At 48.3% G+C, this 24379-nt stretch overlaps 2 protein-coding genes and 2 long non-coding RNA genes across 4 annotated transcripts in view; 1 reads left to right on the forward strand and 3 right to left on the reverse strand.

Moving 5' to 3' along the window:
• The window catches only part of LOC308484151 (uncharacterized protein), a 28776-nt gene extending 7208 nt beyond the window's left edge, over positions 1-21568 (reverse strand). The window contains exons 1-8 of the mRNA XM_081018802.1: positions 20763-21568; positions 20489-20588; positions 18076-18580; positions 17792-17873; positions 17440-17522; positions 16178-16304; positions 13138-15261; positions 12931-13074 (exon numbers count right to left, since the gene is read on the reverse strand). Coding sequence (XP_080874928.1) covers positions 14162-15261; positions 16178-16304; positions 17440-17522; positions 17792-17873; positions 18076-18580; positions 20489-20588; positions 20763-20865 — 2100 coding nt within the window. The 5' untranslated portion in view covers positions 20866-21568 and the 3' untranslated portion in view covers positions 12931-13074; positions 13138-14161. The remainder of the gene's footprint in view (positions 1-12930; positions 13075-13137; positions 15262-16177; positions 16305-17439; positions 17523-17791; positions 17874-18075; positions 18581-20488; positions 20589-20762) is intronic.
• Positions 1133-10802, reverse strand: LOC308484205 (uncharacterized protein). The gene is made up of 6 exons (XM_081018945.1): positions 10689-10802; positions 9303-9773; positions 8771-8852; positions 8428-8510; positions 4266-4392; positions 1133-3322 (listed from the first exon to the last, which is right to left on the reverse strand). Exons 2-6 carry the CDS (start codon positions 9714-9716, stop codon positions 2019-2021), a joined length of 2010 nt encoding a protein of 669 aa, XP_080875071.1. The 5' UTR covers positions 9717-9773; positions 10689-10802; the 3' UTR covers positions 1133-2018.
• On the reverse strand, positions 12691-22745 carry LOC308484570. The gene is made up of 2 exons (XR_013989996.1): positions 22368-22745; positions 12691-12915 (listed from the first exon to the last, which is right to left on the reverse strand). It is a non-coding gene; the product is annotated as an uncharacterized lncRNA (long non-coding RNA).
• Positions 20426-23112, forward strand: LOC308484609. The gene is made up of 2 exons (XR_013990038.1): positions 20426-20551; positions 22902-23112. It is a non-coding gene; the product is annotated as an uncharacterized lncRNA (long non-coding RNA).
• The last annotated feature ends 1267 nt before the right edge of the window (positions 23113-24379 follow it).

Genomic DNA, 24379 nt, shown 5'->3' on the forward strand with positions numbered 1-24379 from the left:
CCAAAGAAGGGCAGTGCCAAAGACTGCTCCAACTACCGCACAATTGCACTCATTTCACACACTAGCAAGGTTATGCTTAAAATTCTACAAGGCAGGCTTAAGCAGTATGTGGACCGAGAACTCCCAGAAGTGCAAGCTGGATTTAGAAGAGGCAGAGGAACCAGAGACCAAATTGCAAACATGTGCTGGATTACGGAGAAAGCTAGAGAGTTCCAGAAAGGCATCTACTTCTGCTTCATTGACTATGCAAAAGCCTTAGACTGGGTCGACCACAGCAAACTATGGCAAGTTCTTAAAGAAATGGGAGTGCCTGATCACCTCACCTGTCTCCTGAGAAATCTCTATGTGAGACAAGAAGCTACAGTTAGAACTGGATATGGAACAACTGATTGGTTCAAAATTGGGAAAGGAGTACGATCGCCTAAGAATGGATGCTTTTGAATTCTGGTGCTGGAGGAGACTCTTGAGAGTCCCATGGACTGCAAGAAGATCAGACCTCTCCATTCTGAAGGAAATCAGCCCTGAGTGCTCACTGGAAGGACAAATCCTGAAGCTGAGGCTCCAAGACTTTGGCCTCCTCATGAGAAGAGAAGACTCCCTGGAAAAGACCCTGATGTTGGGGAAGATGGAGGGCGCAAGGAGAAGGGGACGACAGAGGACGAGATGGTTGGACAGTGTTCTCGAAGCTACCAGCATGAGTTTGACCAAACTGTGGGAGGCAGTGGAAGACAGGAGTGCCTGGCATGCTCTGGTCTATGGGGTCATGAAGAGTCAGGCACGACTAAACAACAACAACAACAACAACAAAATGTTGCACCGTTCTCTTTACAACCAGGACCTCAGTGGGGCTCTTGACATTCTGATCCCCTATTTTAGTTCTCTTTTCCCAAAGCATGTGAAAGACCTCAGAGGAGAGACGCGAAGTCTCATATTGATTCTAGCTCAACTCAATCTTTCACAAAACATCATCTGCCCTTCTGGGGTCAGATAAGGATGGAAGCTGTCGGCAATATACACATCACAGCTTTACACAGAGCAGGAGGGTGGCATGAGGATTACAAAATGCAGGCATACAAAAATCACGCCTAATACATTCTATCTAAAATGTTAAATGCAATTAATACTTGGACACTTCGAACAAAATCAAAATCTATAATATTTAATCTTCAATTCGCTATCATAATTTTTACACAAATTCCTTCCTATGAAAGCTCAGCATGGACAGCAAGTGCACCAGTGTCGCCCAATCACTCTTATCCCTCTCCGCAGGCATGATGTGAAGAAGCTATTAAAGGAATGAATAAATCCTAATTTGCATTAGCCACCAGCCATAGCAATAAAATAACATATACGATATACAAAGAATAAAAATAAAAAGTCAGTTATATAAAATACATTTCAGGGTTTTGAGTCAATAGTCAAATGGTGGCTCTTATTTAGTTGCCCCAGCTAAAAACCTTGCAACCTTTGCTGTCACCTGCTCATCTTGATCTGCCAAGAGAAAGGACACTGTGAAGAAGGTATTAAACACCTTGCCCAAGAACTTGCAAGTCATAGCTCTGGGTACGTAGTAGGAACTCCTATTGGGCACAAGATGTGGCAAAGAACCTGGCTGCAAACTTCACCCTCATATTATTTAAAGTCTCCTAAAATTAAATCTGTATACAGCCACTACTACAGTTTGCCTCCAATGTGAATTCTTTGATGGGAAGCAAGACAGGCCCTGTGACTGAAGCTCTTTCCACATTCCAAGCACTGAAATCATTTCCCCCAGCTGTGAATTTTTGATGGATCTTGAGTTTGGCCTTCTCAGTGAATCTCTTTCCATATTCCAAGCACTGATACGGTTTCTCCCCTGTATGAATTATCCAATGGGAAGTGAGATGGGCCCTCTGAGTGAAGTTCTTTCCACATTTGAAGCACTGATAGGGCTTTTCTCCTGAATGAATTCTTTGATGGAAAGCGGGAGATGTACTCTGATTGAAGCTCTTTCCACTGATATGGTTTCTCCCCTTGTATTAATTGTTTGATAGACGGTGAGCTGGATTTTGGTTCTGAAGTTCTTTCCACATTCCAAGCACTGATATGGTTTCTCCCCTGTATGAATTATATGATGGAAAGTGAGACATGCACTCGGATTGAAGCTCTGTCCACTGATAAGGTATCTCCCCTCTATGAATTTGCAGATGGGAAGTGAAAATGTCCTTTCTTCTGAAGATCTTGCCACACTCTTGGCACTCAAAGGATTCCTGGCCTCTGTGAATTCTTTGATGGACAGTGACCTGGCTTTTGGTTCTGAAGCTCTTTCCACATTCTGAGCACTGATAGGGTTTCTCCCCACTATGAATTCTGTGATGGGGATTGAGTTGGCTGCTGCGAGTGAAGCTCTTTCCACATTCCAAACACTGATATGGTTTCTCCCCTGTATGAATTTGCAGATGGAAAGTGAAACTGTCCTTCCGACTGAAGCTCTTGTCACACTCTTGGCATTGATAGGGTTTCTCTCCTGTATGAATTCTTTGATGGCCCATGAGGTGATGTCGTTGAACAAAGCTCTTTCCACATTCTAAGCATTGATATGGTTTTTCCCCTGTATGAATTCTCTGATGGACAGTAAACTTGCTTTTGCTAACGAAGCTCTTTCCACATTCCAAGCACAGATGGGGTTTCTCCCCTGTATGAATTCTCTGATGGTCAGTGAGCTGGGGTTTTTCAATGAAGCTCTTTCCACATTCCAAGCATTGATATGGTTTCTCCCCCGAATGAATTCTCTGATGGTCATTCAGCTGGCGTCTTTCAATGAAGCTCTTTCCACATTCCAAGCACTGATAGGGTTTCTCCCCTGTATGAATTCTCTGATGGATTGTGAGATGGGTGCTCTGAGTAAATTTCTTTCCACATTCCAAGCACTGGTAGGGTTTCTCCCCTGTATGAATTCTTTGATGGACAGTGAGCTGGCCTTTTTGACTGAAGCTCTTTCCACATTCCAAGCAATGATATGGTGTCTCCCCTGTATGAATTCTCTGATGTCTAGTGAAAAGGTCCTTTCGACTGAAGCTCTTTCCACATTCCAAGCACCGATATGGTTTTTCCCCAGTATGATTTCTTTGATGGAAAGTGAAACTGTCCTTTCGACTGAAGCTCTTTCCACATTCCAAGCACTGATAGGTATTATTCCAGATGGGATTAATTTGATGGAAAGTGGAATGGGAGCTCTGACTGAAGCTCTCTCCGCACTCTGAATATGGATATGGCTCATCCACTATGTGGATTTCGTTGTGGTCTCCCTCACTCTTCATTTCCAATTCATCACCACCTGCAACTGAGAGACAAACAGATTAGAGCCTCAGGAATAAATGCAGCCCCAACTAACGGAGTAATGCCAATTAATGCTTGTGACAAAGAAAGAACTGAAGGGAATTATATAATAATAGTAATAGTAATAGTAACGTTATTATTTACACCCCACCCATCTGGCTGGCTTTCCCCAGTCACTCTGGGCAGCTTAGAGCATATATAAAAGCATAGTAAAACATCAAGAATAAAAAACTTCCTGATACAGGGCTGCCTTCAGTCTTCTAATATTTGTGTCCTTGACATCTGAATGGGGGGGGGGTGGTCCAAAGCTTCCATCATGGTGTTCTGTTGCACCAGAAGTGGTTTTGTCCTGCTGACCACATGACCCGGAAAGCTGTCTGTGGACAAACGCCAGTTCCCTCGGCCTGAAAGTGAGATGAGCGCCGCACCCCATAGTCGCCTTTGACTGGACTTAACAGTCCAGGAGTCATTTTCCTTTACTTTTAGCTGCCATGACTGAGAAGATGGGAGGTCTTCCTACAGGTTCACTGCCTGAGATTCAAAAAGCCTGGCTGCTTTCTGGGATGGATTTTATTAGGCCCAATCACGGAAACTTTGCCAACTCCATTGCCAATCCTACCTTTGGTCAACCAAAGACAGAAAGAAGCAAGAACAGAAACAAAAACCCTGACAGAACCCACTTCTACTTCCCAAACCAATCTGAAGCCTACATTTAAGAAGACCTGGGCAGTTCAGAGGAGCCTGTCCATGTTTCACAAAGGCAGAATAGAAGGAAGAATATTCACAGGGGCAACCATCATTAGCCATCCATCCAAGGTTTGCTGTGGGAGTGTTAACATCCCAGGTGCTGTGGGTGGTGTTGTTGAGTCCCATCGAAATATCAGAGGTTTGTCACCTAGAGAGATTGAATTACAAAGCAGATAAGATGATCCAATAGGGAGCCTTACCGAGAGAGTCCAAGATCCCACGAATCTCCTCCATGACCTCCTGATGCAGAGCTCTCTGGTCAGGATCCAGCAACGCCCACTCCTCATCTGTGATATAGACAGCTACATCTTCAAAGCACACTGGACCCTAAGAGAAAAAGAAAAAGGCTGTCCTCTTAGACCTAATAAAGGTGATCTGTTACACTTTACTCTGTTGTTTTCTGCCTCTTAATTGCTGTTCTGTTTTAATGGGTTTGTTTTGCTGCACATTTTGATTATGGGTGCATATTTTAATGTCTTAATATCTTCCATTCCTGGGTTAGGTGATTGAGAGAGCGGTTGCTGAACAGCTTGGCAGGTTTCTGGATGAAACATCGGCTCTGGATCCATTCCAGTCCAGCTTCCACGCTGGTCATGGGACTGAGACGGCTCTGGTCGCCCTAACAGATGATCTCCGCAGGCAGCTGGATCGAGGCGGGTCGGGGCTGCTGATTCTTCTAGACCTGTCAGCAGCCTTCAACATGGTTGATCACAAACTCCTGGACCACCGCCTTGCCGACTTGGGGATCCAGGGCACAGTCCTTCAATGGCTGAACTCGTTTCTCTCTGGTCGGGGACAGAGGGTGGCGCTTGGATCTGCTATGATTAAATGGGCACAAGATGTTGGACATAATATTATGTTTGCTGACTGGGAACAGTTATGGACCACAGGTATGAAGTTTACGGCATGTAACGCCTTAAGAGAGAATATTATGAAAATGATATACAGGTGGTACATGACCCCAGTCAAGCTTGCAAAAATCTATCATTTGCCTGATAACAAATGTTGGAAATGTAAAGAAACTGAAGGTACATTCTTTCACCTTTGGTGGACGTGCCCAAAGATCAAGGCTTTCTGGGAAATGATATATAATGAACTGAAAAAGGTATTTAAATATACCTTTCTGAAGAAACCAGAGGCCTTTCTTCTGGGCATTGTCGGCCAAGTGGTGCCAAAGAAGGATAGAACCTTTTTTATGTATGCTACAACAGCAGCAAGAATACTCATCGCAAAGTATTGGAAGACACAAGATCTACCCACTCTGGAAGAATGGCAGGTGAAGGTGATTGACTACATGGAACTGGCGGAAATGACTGGCAGAATCCGAGACCAGAGAGAAGAGTTGGTGAAAGAAGACTGGAAGAAATTTAAAGACTATCTACAGAAATATTATAAAATTAAGGAATTTTAGAAGGATGTTGGATAGAAACTAAGAGGTTTTTAGCTGTAATACTTTAAGAGATATGAAAAAAGATTTGTAACTGGGTAATTTTAATGGTAAGGATTTGCTGAACTAACAAACTGAACTGGAATACGAAAAAGGGAGGTATGAGGAGGTCCGGGGAAATAAGTATAGGGAGGATAGGTTATGGAAAATTAATGTCTTTTTAACTGTTTATTTGGTATGTTTCTTTTTATTTTTTTTTACTTTTTTTGGTTATATTTTTTTTTTAAAAAAAACTTTATTCTTTTTCTTTTGGTATTCTGTATTTTTTGTATTGTTTGAAACTTTAATAAATATTATTTAAAAAACAACAACAGAGGGTGGCGCTTGGGGGGGAATTGTCATTGCGCCACTCCTTGGTGTGTGGAGTGCCTCAGGGTGCGATTCTCTCCCCGATGCTTTTTAACATCTTTATGCGCCCCCTCGCCCAGCTTGTCCGGAGTTTTGGGCTGGGCTGCCATCAGTATGCTGATGACACCCAACTTTATCTGTTGATGGATGGCCATCTTGACTCGGCCCCAGACACACTGACCAGATGTTTGGAAGCTGTGGCTGGATGGTTACGTGGGAGCCGGTTGAAGTTGAATCCTTCAAAGACAGAGGTCCTCTGGCTGGGACGGGACGATATGGGATTGAGGGGGCAACTCCCATCTCTTGCGGGGGTGCAATTAGTGCCAGCACCGTCCGTTAAGAGTTTGGGTGTAATCTTCGACACCTCCCTTTCCATGGAGGCGCAGATTGCAGCTATAACAAAGGTGGCATTTTTTCATCTCCGCCAAGCTAAGCAGTTGGCTCCTTATCTCTCTCGCCCTGACCTAGCCACTGTGATCCACACGATGGTCACCTCCAGACTGGATTATTGTAACTCACTCTACGTGGGGCTGCCCTTGAGACTGACCCAGAAACTCCAGCAGGTGCAGAATGCCGCAGTGAGACTCCTTATGGGGTCCTCGCTGCGAGATCACATTGACCCGGTGCTATACCAGCTGCACTGGCTCCCGGTGGAGTACAGGATCAGATTTAAGGTGCTGGTTTTAACCTTTAAAGCCCTATACGGCCTAGGACCCTCGTACCTACGGGACCGCCTCTCCTGGTATGCCCCACAGAGGAACTTACGGTCTTCAAACAAAAACATCCTGAAGGTCCCAGGCCACAGAGAGGTTAGGCTGGCCTCAACTAGAGCCAGGGCTTTTTCAGCCATGGCCCTGATCTGGTGGAACGCTCTGTCACAAGAGACTAGGGCTCTGCGGGGTTTGACATCTTTCCGCAGGGCCTGCAAGACAGAGCTGTTCCACCAGGCCTCTGGTCAGGGCGCAGCCTGACTCCCTCCTTTGGCAATCTTTACAGAACTTAAGCTTATGGTTGCCATCAATTTGATTTTAATTAATTTTTATAATGAAATGTTTTTAGAATGTTGCACTATTTTATTGTTGTTAGCCGCCCTGAGCCCGGCTTCAGCTGGGGAGCGCGGGATATAAATAAAATTTATTATTATTAAATTTATTATTAATGGAATCCTTTTATTGTTTATTTTAATGATGAACATAAAGAACCTGGTCTTCTCCAGATCATGGTTTTCCTGTTTGTCACATGGAAGGATCCCTTCTCTCCTCTCCCTGTTTTTGGTTCTGGGGGGTGGGGGGAGAGAGAGACCTCCAGGTGCCCCCAAGCCAACTTCAAGGTCACATGGGGGCATGTGAGGAGAGGGGGGGAAGCCCCATTGTGTGAATGAGGACGTGAAGCCTGGCCAGAAGTCTATGTCAGGGAACTGCCATCGGAACAGGGGCAGGAAACAGAGGGGCAGTTGTGTTACAGGGAGCCTCCGATAATCTTGCGAAGCAGATCCTCCTCCGGTGATGAGGAAAGCCCCACCTCCAGTGGGGAAGAGGGGAAAGACCAGAGGATGCTGGAGGGAGCCTCAGCCCCGCTCCTGGCCAAGTCGGCCAGGAGGAAAGCACGCCCCTTCCGTCACCCACCCTGCGCAGAAGTCTAAAGCGCAAAGAGGGAAGGAAAAGGCTGGGCGTAACGAGGCTTATATGCTGGGGGAGGACCAGGAAACAGGCACTCCTGGATTCTGCCAGCGATTGAGGCAGACATGAGCTTTGGGGCTCTGCACTGTAAATAGTTTTGCACCTAAATAAAACCTGTAAAAGACAGGTCGGAGTCCTGCCTGGTTACTCGTGAGCAACCACCCGTGCCTTCTGACAGTCTATTTTAGCCTTCAATCTAGAAATAAAACCTCAATAGTTAAAAATAAATAAATAGTGACCTTCAGAAGGTGAGGTGGCACTTCCTTGTTCTCAGCGCACATAAACCTCACTGAATGGTGTTTCATCGTTTGCACCCCGAGCAACTCTGGCTGCCCCATCCCGCTGCCTTACCCACTGTAGGTGAAGTTAACCCTTTATTAGAAGAAGCCTAATGAGCACAGGAACACTTCTTGTAGGTCTTGCCTCCATGAAGGTGTTTCAGGGGCTGAAGGTCCCTGCCTTCCCCCAACTGCCAAACTCCCCTCCTCTCCTGGGCTCTTCCCTTGCAATCTGAGACTGCTCCTCCTGCTCTTGGCTCTCCGAGTTGTGGGAGACAAGCAGGGAAGAGAGCTTGTCACAGGAGGGTAGGGAGACTCCCATGCCTCTACAACAACCAGAGCCCTCTCTGCCTCTCCCCTCCCATCCCCTGCTTCCACTTCTTCCTCTGTGTCTGGACTGCTCTCTGCCACAGACTCCCCCGGGTCACTAGGCCCTGTTGCCTCTTCAGTTTCAGACACCTTCTCCTCCCAGTCTCCTTCCTTTTCTCATCATTATCCCCAAACCCCTCCCCTGGCCCTGAGCCTTCGTTCCTTGGCGGTTCCTCCCACCATTCCTCTGTGTCCACCAGTCCATGACATCCTCTCTCCCCACATGGCCCCTTCCTCCTACCTGCTCTGGGTCCACAGGGGCAGCTTCCCCTCCGCCACCAAGAAAAGATGGACAAGCAGGTCTTGCTGGCCTCGTTCCGTCTCCTGCGAGAGAAGAAGGTAAGTGGGAAGCCAAGAGCGCATGCTTCACTCCGAAGGAAAACTACAGGTGCGCCTTCAAACAAGTAGGAGTTGCCACCTAAATGTGGACATTTGTACCCATTTCACATACTAGAGTGCAAAAATACACAAACCCTGGGCTCTTGGTCCCCTGTGACCTCCCCCCAAAAATGAGAAGAATTCACAGATTAGCTTCAAAATCCACAAAATGTGACCAAACAAAGAAAAAACTCCTTCCTCCTTACCCAGAGGCCTCTCTCTGGCGTCCAACGGAGTCTTCTCTGCCTCAGAGGAATCCAGACCCATTTCTGCTAACAGATCCTTCCCCTGAGAGAGCAACACGGATTCAAAAAAGTAGATTAGAAATGGAATGGCTTAGGACACAAACACTTTAGGGCTGTCCGATATCATTCCTCGGATGCTTTCGAAAAAAGGATGGGCAAATTAGTAGAGCATTGGGGGATACTCTCCCTCATTTTTTGAGCCCTTTGTGCAGGGATCAGCAAACCTTTTCAGCAGGGGACTGCTCCACTGTCCCTCCAAACTTGTCGGGGGCTAGACTATATTTTTGGGGGGGAAATGAACGAATTCCTATGTCCCACAAATAACCCAGAGATGCATTTTAAATAAAAGGACACATTCTACTCATATAAAAACACTCTGATTCCCGGACCATCCATGGGCCGGATTGGAAAGGCGATTGGGCCAGATCTGGCCCCCGGGCCTTAGTTTGCTAACACATGCCCTTGGGAGTATCCAGAGGAAAGTCTCTCTCACCTGCTGCTCTGCCTGCTTCCTCTCCTCTGCCTGACTCAGGAGGAAACCTTCGGCCAGGGCCACCGCCTGGGAACTGGTCTCCGCTCCACATTCCCTCACCCAGCTCTCCACCTCCAGAGGAAGGACAGCCAGGAGCTGCTCCAAGATCACCAGGTCCAACATCTGAGCTTTCGTGTGCCTTTCTGGCTTCAGCCACTGATAGCAAAGATGGTAGAATTGGCTGCAAACCTCTCGGGGTCCTTTGGCTTCCTGGTAGCAGAACTGCCTGAGCTGCTGGCTCTGCACCTCTGAGCAAGGGGTGTCCTCCTCACCCGGTTCCTTCTTCACAGTGTTTTCCCAGAATCCCCCGCTGCTCCCATGGTGAGTTGCAAGGCCTCTTCCTGCTTCAGGGCCAGCTGAGTCTTGCTCATCCATCTCTGTTCCCAGGAGATCGGAAGGAGTCCCTAGGTCTTCTGCCAAGTTCTGCCTGCCCTACTGAGAGGTGCCAGAGAATCCTGTAAAGCAAATGCATTCTTCTACTACCAGATTGATACACAGTCAGGAGAAGAGAAATGTTCCCTGGGCATCATGGATGAGTCTGAATCACAGCCCAGACTCGGAGTTCAAGCACCATATTCCCATATTCTGAAGACAGACTTCTGTCTTTGTTCTGAGGGCAACTCTCTCCCCCTTCAGAAGCATGGCTGCCTCCCACTGGGGGGCCTGGAGCCATCGCTAGCCCTCTGCTCCTCCCTGAATGGGCCTCATCCTCTTCTCAAGCCATCTCTTCCTCCTGTGGCAGGGAGTTCCATGAGTCTAACTGCGCACTGTGAGATGGAAGGGCTTTGTTTAGCACAGAGGCCAAGTTTTTATTTCTGCCTCCAGATGTTTCCATTTGGCTGCCACCTGGGCTAAGGAACGTGGCTGATTCCTCAATTGCATCAGGGTTCCTTTGCAGGCCCTTTTCTTCCTGACTCAGTGACCCCTCCCCAAAGGAGCAAGTGGCCTCTTGAATGTGGAGGAAGGAGAAGGAGAAGAGGAGGAGGAGTTTGGATTTGATATCCCGCTTTATCACTACCCGAAGGAGTCTCAAAGCGGCTAACATTCTCCTTTCCCTTCCTCCCCCACAACAAACACTCTGTGAGGTGAGTGGGGCTGAGAGCCTTCAGAGAAGTGTGACTGGCCCAAGGTCACCCAGCAGCTGCAGACTACCGCTCTTAACCACTACACCACTCTGGCTCTTGCAGACCTCCTGTTACTTGCAGCCTCCCTGGCTTTGCAGAGAGAAGGGGGGCAGAACCTCTTAGCCCTGGCTTGGGGATCCCCTTGCAGGAGCTGAGCAGAATCCCCACGGATCCGTCCCCTGCAGCCCTGGGACACCCCGCCCCACTTCTCCCCAATACTCACCAGATGACAGAAGGGGCTACCTAGACAGCTCTTGCAGAGGAAATAAAAGTCATCCCCTTGCAAGGAGGAACCTTGGGAGGTGGGAGGGGCTTTTGCTCGCCCCCCCCTTATTTCCTGTCCTCTCTAGGAACGCAGCTCAGTTCCTTTTAACTCTTGCAAGGCCGAGCAAACCAAGCTCGCGTTCCCTCTCTCTGGGATCACGTGCATTGCACACATCCAGGGGGGTCTTTTGGGGGCCCCTCCCGGCCGGCCTCTCCAAAAGCGGAGCCCCAGCGCGCAGGAGGAGGAGGTAGCCGGGGGGTGTCGGGGCTCCGTCCTCGCCACCCAGGGCACCTGGCTGGCAGCGGCTCCCCCGCCGACTCCGCCACCCGCAAGGCCGGGCTGGGGACTCCCTCTGCCCCGGAGGAGGAGGAGGAGGAGGGAGCCCGGCCCGGGATGCCCGCCGCCCTACGAGCCTCGCAGCAGCGGCAGCAGCCTCAGGCGCGCGCCCGCCCAGGGCGACGGAGGGCGCTGGAGGCGCGCGTGCCCGGCAAGACGCTCCTGCGCCGGGAAGCTCCGGAGGGCCGGGCTCGGGGCCGAGCTTCGCGCGCGCCCCCGCGGCACCCCATCCTCTGGGGAAACCACCCTCGAGGGTCTTCTCTGGGGGACCCCTGGACCGGCTTCCGAGCTCTTCCTTCCCCTGGAAACAGAAGCCGGAGGAGCACGAAAGGCCCGGGGGGGGAGGGGCTCTGCAAGGTGTAAACTGCACCTTGAAAGGATCGGGACCCTCAAGCAAGAAATAAGGCAATGCGACCTTTACTCGGAGGTCGAGGGAGGCTCCCCCCCCCGCCCCCATTTCATTTAGCCTTGCTCTCTTATGCTTCCTTCCTAATGAAGCTTTTTGCTCCTTTCCAAAACAAAGTAACTCTTCTTTTGACTTGTAGAACCTCTAGATAAATTTGTGTATAACTCTTTGTATCCCTATGTAGAAACTTTATTTCTCTGGTATCCTGTAGATGTCGCTATGTAACCTTGCTTCTCCCAATTTACAATCAGCGACGGAAATGAGAATGGGAACTTTGTACCTGGGATGCAACATTTTATTGAAGAAATGCAGCAAGATGCTATCCCCTTTCTAAACCCCTTCCTGCCCTTAGCTCTTCCTTTCTCTCCTTCCTTCTGTCTTTGAAGGCGCTAGAAGGGACAGATCCGCTTCCTCCCACGAAGAAATAAGTTCCCATTCCATCTCCAGCCCTATTGTTATTCTAAGAAATTGATGGTCATGTCACTAAAGATAATTTTCCACGGGATCTCTGTGGGTTAGGGAAATGAATTGACTTGCAACACTTCCATCCTTCTTGCACCCCACGCCATTGCAGCTCCCCTAATCTTGCAAAATGAGGGATCCATGGCATTTAGGACCCCCTACGATCCTAGGGGTGTAAGAAATCCAGACTTGCCTTGCATAGGGCTTCCTCTTCCTGCTCCTCTTGCTGCTTGTATAGGGAACCTGGTTGCAACAGAATAAAGGACCATTGTATAAGTGCCTTTGCTTCGCTTCTGACTATTGAGGAGCCTGGTAAGGTCTCACGAACCACCAACACATTTTTACAATTTCAATCCTTCACATCAATTGTTGCTTTGAATATGCTTCTCTCTGTGTGTCTGTATGTACACACTTGTGCAAGGAGTAGAGTTTTTGCTTAACTGCTCAACTTCGTAAATGAAGAAGAGGAGTACCCTGAAGCAAACAAACTTGTCCTGCTCTTGCTCCCAACACCCTTTGGCGCACGATGGACCAAGAACTCTGCTTCCTCGTGGAGACAATTCTTTCCCCTTGGCATACGCCCATTGTGAATGATCAAAGGAGGGCAGCAGAAAGGGAATCCTTGACTTAGGCTTCTCACAGAGGAAAGAAAAATAAAAAGTATGTGAATTGCTCGTGTGATCAGAATTTGTTTCCATATCACCTGTCCATTACCTAGGCAAGGGAACACCTGAAACAAGCTCAGAACCAAGAGAATGAGAGCAATCTCAACGTCTTGCAGGGACCCAGTTTATTCAAATAGAACAGCCTTCCTAACCAGTTGTTCAGTAGAACGGATAGTTCAAAAAGGCTGCCAGGAGGCACATTAGAAGAAGGCTTATATACACAGCACACAAATACTCATAATATGCCACAACACTCTTCCACTTGCATCAAGAAAGGTCACAGGTCATGGGATGCGTGGCTCAATGTGAATATCGACTCCTCTGAAATTACCTTGGGGTGTCCCAGAGTGTCCAGGTCATTTGGGTCTCATATGTCTCACTTTGACACCATGCCCATGGCAACCAGGACTTCCATGGGACTGTTGACATTTCTATCCGCTATCTTACTTTCCTGTTCCCAAAACATGTCAAAGACCTTTGAGGAGAGATGTGAGTTCTCACATGGATGCTAGCGCAACACAGACCTCTTTCCCAAAACATCATCTTCCCTTCTAGGGTCTGATAAGGATGGAGGCTGTAGGAAATGTACACATCACAGCTTTACACAGAGCAGGAGGGTGGCATGAAGATTACAAAATGCAGGCATACAAAAATCAAGCCTAATGCATTCTATCAAAAAGGCTAAATGCAATTCATACTAGGACACGTCGAACAGAATCAAAATCTATAATATTCAATCAATTATCAAAATTTTTACACCAAGTCCTTCCTAGGAAAGCTCAGCAGGGACAGCAACCTCATCAGTGTCACCCAATCACTCTTATCCCTCTCCCAAGTCATGACGTGAAGAAGCTATTGAAGGAATGAATAAATCATAATTTGGGTCAGCCACCGGCCATAGCAATAAAACAATATGATATACAAAAAATAAAAATAAAAAGTCAGTTATATAACATATTTTTAAGGGTTTTGAGTAAATAATCAAACGGTGGATCTTATTCTAATTGCCCCAGCTAAAAACCTTGCAACCTTGGCTCATCTTGATCTGCCAAGAGAAAGGACACTGTGCAGAAGGTATTAAACACCTTGGCGAAGGACTTGCAAGTCACAGCTCTGGGTACGTACAGTGGTGCCTCGCAAGACGAAATTAATTCGTTCCGCGAGTTTTGTCGTCTTGCGATTTTTTTTGTCTTGCGAAGCACGGTGTTGGGAAAGTTTTGGAAAAGCTTCAAAAATCAACAAAGTCTTTAAAAACCTCAAAAAAGGCTACCACACTGCGTTCTATGAGTTGCTCCTCGAAGTCAAGTCGCAACTGTATTAACGGTGTTAAGAAAAAGGAAACAAACTTGCAAGATGTTTCCGTCTTGCGAAGCAAGCCCATAGGGAAAATCGTCTTGCGAAGCAGCTCAAAAAACAAAAAACCCTTTCGTCTAGCGAGTTTTTTGTCTTGCGAGGCATTCGTCTTGCGAGGTACCACTGTAGTAGGAATTACTATGGGGCACCAGATGTGGCAAAGAACCCGGCTGCAATCCTCTCCTCATATGAACTAAAGTCTCCTAAAATTAAATCTGTATACAGCCGCTACTATAGATTGCCCCCAATGTGAGTTCATTGATGGGAAGCGAGACGGGCCCTGTGACTGAAGCTCCTTCCACATTCCAAGCACTGAAATCGTTTCCCCCCACTGTGAATTCTCTGATGGATTGTGAGTTTGGCCTTTGCAATGAATCTCTTTCCACATTCCAAGCAATGATAGGATTTGTCTCCTGCATGAATTCTTTGATGGACAGTGAGCTGGCTTCTGTCAATGAAGCTCTTTCCACATTCTGAGCACTGATAGGGTTTATCCCCTGATGAATTCTGTGATGGGTTGTGAGTTGGGTGCGCCGGGTGAATTTCTTTCCACATTCCAAGCATTGATATGGCTTCTCCCCCGAATGAATTCTCTGATGGTCAGTGAGCGTGCGTCTATCAGTGAAGCTCTTTCCACATTCCAAGCACTGATAGGGTTTCTCCCCTGTATGAATTCTGTGATGGACAGTGAGCTGGCGTCTGTCAGTGAAGCCCTTTCCACATTCTGAGCACTGATAACGTCTCTCCCCTGTATGAATTCTGTGATGGGTTGTGAGATTAGCTCTCTGAGTGAATTTCTTTCCACATTCCAAGCACTGGTAGGGTTTCTCCCCTGTATGAATTCTGTAATGGACCGTGAGCTGGCGTCTGTCAATGAATCTCTTTCCACATTCCAAGCACTGATAGGGTTTCTCCCCTGTATGAATTCTGTGATGGACAGTGAGCTGGCGTCTGTCAATTAATCTCTTTCCACATTCTAAGCACTGATAGCGTTTCTCCCCTGTATGAATTCTCTGATGGGTTGTGAGATGGGCACTCTGAGTGAATCTTTTTCCACATTCTGAGCACTGATATGGCTTCTCCCCTGTATGAATTCTCTGATGGACACTGAGAAGGCCTCTGTGAATGAAGCTCTTTCCACATTCTAAGCACTGATGGCGTTTATTCTCAAGGGGATTTCTTTGATTTGAAGTGGAATGGGAGCTCTGGCTGAAGATCTCTCCGTACTCTGAATATGGATATGACATTCCCACTGTTTGGCTTTTGTCGCGGTCTCCCTCATTCTTCTCCAATTCATCATCACCTGCAACTAAGTGACAAACAGATTAGACCTCAGGAAGCAATGGAGCCCCAAATTATGGAGCAGTGCTAATTAATGCTTGTGACAGGGAAAGAACTGAAGGGAGTTAGATGTGAGGTCTTCCTCCAGGGTTCACTGCCTGAGATTCAAAAAGCCTGCTTATTTTCTGGGACGGATTTTGTTTGGCCCAATCATGGGATCTGCACCATCTCCAATGTCACTCGTCTCTTTAGTCAGCCAACAGATAGAAGAAGAACAGAAGCAAAATATCTGAGAGTAGCCACTTCAACTTCCTGAATCACTTTGAAGATACATTTAAGAAGGCCTGGGCAGTTTAGAGGACTCTGAAAAAATATTGGGGGGGGGGTCTTATCTGCCCTGAAGGATCTTCAGATGAGCATTCCCCCCCCCCCCCGCTCAGCACCTTGCACCTCTGGTGGCGCTGCCCCTATGAGGGGATGGGAGGAGCCTGAGGGGCAAGGAGAGCGGTCACCTCCTCCTCCTGTACATCTGGCCAGATGCTTCCCAGCCCTGCTGGAACCATGGCTGCTTTCCTGAGGCCCTTCCTCTGCTTCTGCCCCCGTGAAGGGGCCCTGATGGGAGTCTGTGGGGGCTGCAGACAGGCCAGCCCTTCAAGAGCAAAAGGAGGGCCATCTTGGAGGGGGGTAGGCAAGATGATGATGATTTTATTATTTATATGCCAGTCATCTGGCTGAGTTTCATGCTTTGAAAAGGCAGAACTGGAGGAAGAATATTCACAGAGAAAACAATCAACAGCCATCCATCCAAGGTTTGCTGTGGGAGTGTTAGCATCCCAGGTGCTGTGGGTGGCGCTGTTGAGCCCCATCAAAATATCCAAGGTTTGTCACCTAGAGAGATGTCTTGAATTACAAAACAGATAGGATGATCCAAGAGGAAGCCTTACCGAGAGAGTCCAAGATCCCACGATTCTCCTCCATGACCTTCTGATGCAGAGCTCTCTGGTCAGGATCCAGCAACAGCCACTCCTCATCAGTGAAATGGACAGCTACATCTTCGAAGCACACTGGACCCTAAAAGAAAAAGGTTGTCCTCTTAGACAATATCAAGGTCAAGAGTTACACTTTCATCTGTTGTCTTCTGCCTCTTAATTGATATTACGTTTTAATGGGATTCTTTCTCTGCACATTTCATTATGGATACATTCCCGTTTGCCACATGGAAGGATCCCATTTCTTCTGTCCCTCTGTGCTGTTCTTGCCGGGTGGGGAGGACCCTCCTGATGCGCTATAGACAACTTCAAAGTGTGCAGGGGGGCAACGACAGGGGGATGAGAGGGGGAAACCCCCATTGTGCGACTGATGGGATGCCCCCCCTCTCCAGGGCTCTCCCCAGGCAATCTGAGGCTGCTCCTCCAGCTTCAATGCTGTCCAGGGTTATAAAGACTGTGGAGAGAATAATTGGGTGCACTCTTTCCACCTTGGATCAAATCTACGCTTCCAGGTGTCACAAGAAAGATGCAGATATAGCGCAGGATAGTGCGCACCCCGGAAATGATCTCTTTCAGTTTCTGCCTTCTGGAAGAAGGTACAGGGTTATAAAGACTAGGACTAGCCACCTGAGAAACAGTTTCTATCCAAATGCAATTTTGGTTTTAAACGCAATGTAAGGTAGTCTCTGTAAGAGTATATTGTATTTAATTATGGGGTATCAGAGGTTTTAGGGGGTTAATCAGGCTGGGATAGCAGGCTTGTTGGTTTCTGAATGACTGATGTAGATTTTTTCAATTTCGTTGTTCTGTATGGGACAATGACAATAAAGATTATTGTATTCATTGCTCTCTGGGTTGTGGAGTACCAGCAGGGAGGAGAGCTTGTCACAAGAGGACTAGGAGACCCTTAATCTTCTTCACCAGCTGGATTCCTCTCTGCCTCTTGGTCTCCCGCATCTCACTCCCCTGCCTCCGCTTCTGCCTCTGTGTCTGGATTGCTCTCTGCCACAGACTCCATCTGCTCACTAAGACTTGTTGCTTCTTCAGCTACCGACACCTTCTCCTCCCAGTCTCCTTTTCTCCCTCTAACCTCTCATCATCGTCCCCCCACCCCTCCCCTGGCCCTGAGCCTTCATTCCTTGGCGGTTCCTCCCACCATTCCTCTGTGTCCACCAGTCCATGACATCCTCTCTCCCCACATGGCCCCTTCCTCCTACCTGCTCTGGGTCCACAGGGGCAGCTTCCCCTCCGCCACCAAGAAAAGATGGACAAGCAGGTCTTGCTGGCATCGTACCGTCTCCTGCGAGAGAAGAAGGTAAGTGGGAAGCCAAGAGCGCATGCTTCACTCCGAAGGAAAACTACAGGTGCGCCTTCAAACAAGTAGGATTTGCCACCTAAATATGGACGTTTGTACCCATTTCACATACTAGAGTGCAAAAACACATCTCTCTTTCTCTGGACTCTTGGTCCTCTGTGACACCCCCCCCCCCAAAGATTAAACGAGTTCACAGATTAGTTTCAGAATCCACAAAATGTGACCCAACAGAGAGAAAACTCCTTCCTCCTTACCCAGAGGCCTCTCTCTGGAGTCCAAGGGAGTCTTCTCTGCCTCAGAGGAATCCGGACCCATTTCTGCTAACAGATCCTTCCCCTGAGAGAGCAACAAGGATTCAAGAGAGAGAGTGGGGAGAAGGATTAGAAAAGGAGCAGCTGACACAAACACTTTAGGGCTGTCCGATATCATTCATTGGATGCTTTCCAAAAAAAGGATGGGCAAATTAGTAGAGAATTGGGGGATACTCTCCCTCATTTTTTGAGCCCCTTGGGAGTATCCAGAGGAAAGTCTCTCTCACCTGCTGCTCTGCCTGCTTCCTCTCCTCTGCCTGACTCAGGAGGAAACCTTCGGCCAGGGCCACTGCCTGGGAACTGGTCTCCGCTCCGCATTCCCTCACCCAGCTCTCCATCTCCAGAGGAAGGACAGCCAGGAACTGCTCCAAGATCACCAGGTCCAACATCTCAGCTTTCGTGTGCCTTTCCGGCTTCAGCCATTGACAGCAAAGGTGGTAGAGTCGGCTGCAAACCTCTCGGGGTCCTTTGGCCTCCTGGTAGCAGAACTGCCTGATCTGCTGGCTCTGCACCTCTGAGCAAGGGGTGTCCTCCTCACCCAGTTCCTTCTTCACAGAGTTTTCCCAGAATCCCCCACTGCTCCCATGGTGGGTTCCAAGGCCTCTTCCTGCTTCATGGCCAGCTGAGTCTTGCTCATCCATCTCTGTTCTCTGGACACCTCCAGGAGATTGGAAGGAGTCCCTACGTCTTCTGCCAAGTTCTGCCTGTCCTAATGAGAGGTTTTGGCAAATCCTAAAAAGCAAATACATTTTTCTGGTATAAAATTGATACACAGTAAGGAGGATAAAAGGGTTCCCTGGGCAAGCATGGAGAAGTATTTGCAGGAATCTCAGCTCTTTTTTAAAAAGAGAAAGAATGAAGTCAGAATTGACAAGTGAGTCATTTGTACCAAGTGTAGTTTGGACTCAAGGCAAGAGTGGGGGTCCCTCCCCCCCCCCAAATGCCAGGGCACATTTCTTTCCAGTGCCTGTCCCTTTTTCCTTTGTTCTGAGGGCCAGATCCTGACCTGACCAAAGGACAGCTCTCGAAAGCAAGAAAAGTAGGACTGCCCTTCATTCTGTGATTGTACGTGGCTTTAAGTTCTTTTCAGTATTGTGTTTTAATGTAATCTGCCTTGGGAACGGAGGGTGAAAATGGGATGGGGATGATGATGGTGATGGTGAAGGTGTTACATAGCTTAACCCCCCCCCCCAGCCCCACTTGCTTGGAGGTTCTTTGGCATCCACCTGGTCCCTCAGATGGCCTCGGGGACTGGCAGTGCCCACTGGAAGCTCCAGCCACCGTCCCTTAGGCACAGAGAGGATGTGGCCATGGGGCTTCCTGCTCTGGATCCCATGGGGTGGTTGCAAGTCCTCTGGGTGGAACTGCCCTGGAAGACGGCTCCGAAACTGGCCCCTAATGGCTGGGCTCCCCTTTTTATTTGTGGCATATTCATCCCACCTTTTTCTCCAATCCACGGGTCTGCCCCTCCTCACTGAATCCCCACAAATATCCTTGGGAACATATTTATGTCTTTTAAATTCTACTGGATCCAGAACAGAACTCTCACATATAGTTTAGCAGAGTAAAAACTCAAACACATTGCAGGATTCAAAAAAGAAAAAAGAAAAAAGATCAGCAGCAATTATATATTTCACCCAGCAGAGCTTTACTGCTAGCCAAGGCAAATGAGCATAATGGTCACAAATGCAACACATCCAGGAGTGGCACTGTCCAGTTGCAGCAGACTTAATTTAATCTCTCCCCCCGCCCCTCCCCGGCAGCCCTGGGACTTGCCCCTTCTCCCCCCTGCGCCCTATGGGGAAGAGAGAGGAGACTTACAAGACCCAAAGGTGCCACCGACGCAGCTCTTGCAGAGGAGACGAAAACCTCCCCCTGGAAGAGAGGAAATGGGGGGGGGGGATTTCCTCGGGAGGACCTCGTCCTCCCCCCTTATGTCCTGTCCTCTCTAGGAATCCAGCCCAGTTCCTTTTAACCCTTGGCGAGCCGGGCTCCTCCCCCCTCCCTCTGCAAAGCAGGAGCCCCGGGCATCGCAGCCTCCAGGAGGGACTTATTTTGTATTTTGACAACCCTCTGGGCTGGCTCCTGAGCTGTTCCCTCCCTTGGAAAGGGAAGCAGGAGCAACAGGGTTAAAGAAAATAATCGGATTTACGGGCCTCACACCGCTTCTTCCCCAGTTACCTAGGGGCAGCAAAAGGAGGAGACTCCAGCCAAGCTGAAGAAGGAAAATAGCGGTCCCCAGACCTGATCTTTGTTTGTTGCAAGGAAGGTTCAAAGGTGGCAAAGAGGAAGAACCCCCAGCAAGGGTGAAAGGGATTTTCCCACAATGCATCCCTCCCACCATCACCAAAGCGTCATGACCTCTTGGATCCCCTTCGAAGCTTGAAGCATGGGTACTCCCAACAAAAATTTAAAAATTTGGCTACGTAATTTGGAACTGATGTGATTTGGAATTAATGTGATTTGATTGGCCTGTTAATAAAAATTATTTTTTTTAAAAAACAAAACGTCATGTCCTCGTCAGAAAAGAGGAGTGGTTGTCATGCAGAAAGGAGAAAGTGCCCCCCCCCCGCCAGTCATTCCAGCTCCCACCGCCTTGGAAGGAGCTGCTTCCCCAAAGAGCAAGAACGGGATTTACACCTCCTCCCAGGCGCGAGGCTTTCCTGCGCTTCTCCTCTGGAAGGATCCGGATTACTGTCTGGGGTATGGGCTGCCTCCTGGGGCGAAGCTGGATTCCCCCCTAAGGGCAGTGGCGTAGCGTGGGTTGTCAGCACCCGGGGCAAGGCAAGTAATTTGCGCCCCCTAACCCGTGGATTTTAGTAGGGGCAGAGAGCTGCGAGTGCGAGCGCGCCCCCCCAGATGTTGCGCCCGGTGCGGCCGGCCCCCCCTGCACCCCCCACGCTACGCCACTGACTAAGGGCAAAGGACCTTTTGCTTGAGGGAGGGAGGGAGGGAGGGGAGCCCTGGATCGCCCTCTGTTTCTGTCTTGCAAGAAACAAGGAAACAGGAGGATGCATTGTATCCGCTGTTGCCACATTTTGCAGCGCCCTTCTTCTCCGCTTTCTGTTCTCGGTTTCTTGCGCTCAAAGCGTCGCGCAAAAGAGCCGAGCTCTCCTGGCGGATCGCGCGCTCCAGACACGGGGCTGCTGCTTCCTGACTTCGGATTGGCTGCCTGTCACCTTGGACGATGCCCATTGGTCAGCGATGGTTCTTTGAGAAATCCTGATGTTTCATTGAGGGGTTTCGGGACTCCATTGAAGGGTTTACAAGCCTCTTCGCTGCAGAACGGGGAGGGGGGTTTCTATGGGGGGCACGCAGGCTCGTCGTCCTGCGTGGGTGAATGGGATTTGGGGGTGTTTGGATGGCCTCTTAGTCCCGGCTGTATCAACAGCTCGAGGGGTGAAAGGCCCGGAGGGGTCGCCTGAGGTCCCCCCCCCCAACAAGGCTGCTTTGTTGTCCTGCAAGGGGCCAGGAGTGTCTCTGCAAGGCCATCCTCCAGGCGGTCCTTCTCCTCCTTTATTTCAACCCCTCACCTGTGAGGCCCCTCCCAATCCCCCACCCTCAGGACTGGAAAATGGAAGAGTGTTATAAACAAAATTGAGTGAAGCCAAGGGTGATGACGGGGATTGAAAATTCTGCAATTCACAATTTCTCCTCTAAAGGAGATAAGACGTTATTGTTCAATTCCATGGTGATTTTTAAAAATGCATAACATTAACACTGAAAAACTTTTGCAATAACTGAACTTTGTAAACCTTTTGTGGAAAAGCATTAGTTTTTAGGAAAATGAAGTTGTAATGTTATTCTTAAAAAAACACCTTGAGTTTACAAATTATATTGCCTGGGAAGTGTAAATAATATGACCATGATTACCTGACAGTGTGGTACTTTTAGAATCTACTTTATGTTGTCATTAACAAGTCAGTTTTAAAATGCATATTAAGAAGTAAACTACAACCATCAAATACAGTAAAGCTAAAATGTTTTCCCCCTAGCCTTCTTGCGGTTCCCTCCCTGTGAGAAGTGAGGTTACAGGGAACCCGGCCTTCTCAGTAGTGGCACCCGCCCTGTGGAACACCCTCCCACTAGATGTCAAAGAGAACAACAACTACCAGACTTTTAGAAGACATCTGACGGCAGCCCTGTTTAGGGAAGCTTTTAATGTTTGATGCATTGCTGTATTTTAATATTTTGTTGGAAGCTGCCCAGAGTGGCTGGGGAAGCCCAGCCAGATGGGTGGGGTATAAATAATAAATTGTTGTGGTTGTTGTTGCACAAAAGGTCTCCACACAGAGTAAGAGTCCCAAACATGGGTTAAAAGCTCTGTGAAGACCTTCCCTCCCTACCCAGAATACATTCCCAGAACCATCATTTATACATTGCTGATACATCATCATCATGTCACAAAGAGGGAGGGGAGTTGTGAGGTTACCCAAGTTCATCAACTAGCCCCGGTTAGCAGATCAAGTTCCTAACACCTTAAGTACCCGCCAATTAAAGAACAATCAAACTACGGTACCTTGGGGTGTCCCAGAGTGCCCAGGTCATTTGGGTCTCATATGTCTCACTTTGACACCATGCCCACGGCAACCAGGACTTCCATGGAACTCTTGACATTTCTCTTTTCTTACTTCCCTGGTACCAAAAGATGTCAAAGACCTTTGAGGAGAGATGCCAGATCTCACATGGATGATAGCTCAACACTGACCTCTTTCCCAAAATATCATCTGCCCTTCTAGGGTCTGATAAGGATGGAAGCGGTAGGAAAGGTACACATCACAGCTTTACACAGAGCAGGAGGGTGGAATGAGGGTTACAAAATGCAGGCATACAAAAATCAAGCCTAATGCATCCTATCTGAAAGGCTGGATGCAATTAATACTAGGACACTTTGTACAAATTCTTTGTATCTGAAGAAGTGTGCATGCACACGAAAGCTTATACCAAGAACTAACTTAGTTGGTCTTTAAGGTGCTACAGCAAGGAATTTTTTTATTACAAAATCAAAATTAATATCTAATATTCAATGAACTATCACATTTTTTACACCAAGTCCTTCCTAGGAAAGTTCAGCATGGACAGCAACCTCATCAGTGTCGCCCAGTCACTGTTATCCCTCATCCCAGGCATGATGTGAAGAAGGTATTAAACACCTTGGCCAAGGACTTGCAAGTCACAGTTCTGGGTACGTGGTAGGAATTACTATGGGTCACCAGATGTGGCAAAGAACCCAGCTGCAATCCTCACCTCATACGAACTAAAGTCTCCTAAAATTAAATCTGTACACAGCCACTACTATAGATTGCCCCCAATGTGAGTTCATTGATGGGAAGCGAGACGGGCCCTGTGACCAGAGGTGTAGGAAGGTCAGGTGGTACCTGGTGCAGAATTTTGTTTGTCAACCCCCCCATCCATTCCTCGGCTTGGGAGTCAGCGCTGACAGCCAGGGCAGTCTACCTCCACCCCTGCCCCCTTCCTAGCCCTCCCTATGCCCCTGACTGTAAGACACATTGGACGCAGTTTGACTTTCTTCTGAGTAAACATATAGGATGGCGACTGCAAGCTGACCCAAGGGATGCGTTCCTGTAGATCACCCACATCAAGTAAAATTGATGTCTAAGGAACTTACTCCCAAGTAAGGAGTTAATCTTGAAAGCGGCCCAGATGCCATCCCCAAATAACCCCCCCCCCCCACATTTCCCACAAAATTCAGAAATTGAGGGCTTCCGTTGAATTGGGTTGGGCCAATTCTGGACCTGAGAGGGTGCAGCGCTAAGCGTGCTTACTCGGAAGTAAGCCCTATTCAGCTCGGCTAGCAAGCATCCTCGCAGTGGGATCCTATGCATGTTTCCTCCCACACTGAGCATGGTGGGGGTTACTCCCTAGCAAGGCTGCTTGCAGCCACATCCCATGCACATTGATCCACCAATGAAGCCCCATTCAGTGCTATGGGATTTCTTCCCCAGTCGTGATGCTTACTTAGGATTGCAGCTTTGGGGTCCTCCCAGCGCCCTTACCTGCCCGCCCCCTTCATTCCTAGTACACATCCATCCCTCGCATATTCTGTGCCAGCCCCCCTGGACTATTTTCTTTTGATCAGCTGTCAAAGGAAGAGCGGGGGAGGGGGGCCTCCTAAGACAGCCCCTTCCAACCACTTCCAGCTCTTAGAGAAAACATGGCTCAGAAAACAATGGCGGGTTGGCGGGGGAGGGGGTAGAAAGAGAAGCCATACTTTTTTAACTTGAGAAAAGCTTGCAAAAGAAATCTTTGGACCAGTGACACGGTCTTGTGGGGCTTTGGAGGGGGAACAGAGTGGGGGGGGGAATAGCAGCACCCCTCCCCTAAATCTTAAGTACGATTGAAACCCTCATGCTAAAACAAGAAATCAGGACTTCGAACCGGACATTATTACTCAAAAGTTATTATTATTATTATTAAAAGCAACAGAACTCAATGGGATTTCCTTCCTTGGAGAGAGGCTTGGGATTGTGGTCGTGGTCACTTGAATGGGGCTTGCCTCTAAGTAAGGTT

Source organism: Podarcis pityusensis, assembly GCF_964106645.2.
Source record: "Podarcis pityusensis genome assembly, chromosome: 8".
NCBI lineage: Eukaryota > Metazoa > Chordata > Lepidosauria > Squamata > Lacertidae > Podarcis > Podarcis pityusensis.

Excerpts from the sequence above, each read along its gene's own strand:
- LOC308484205 (XM_081018945.1), bottom strand. The coding sequence starts at position 9,716 with ATGGATGAGCAAGACTCAGCTGGCCCTGAAGCAGGAAGAGGCCTTGCA. Across the intron at positions 8,511-8,770 it reads CGCCAGAGAGAGGCCTCTGG|GAGACGGAACGAGGCCAGCA; the intron begins GTAAGGAGGAAG and ends CTTCTCTCGCAG. Across the intron at positions 3,323-4,265 it reads TGGGATCTTGGACTCTCTCG|TTGCAGGTGGTGATGAATTG; the intron begins GTAAGGCTCCCT and ends TTTGTCTCTCAG.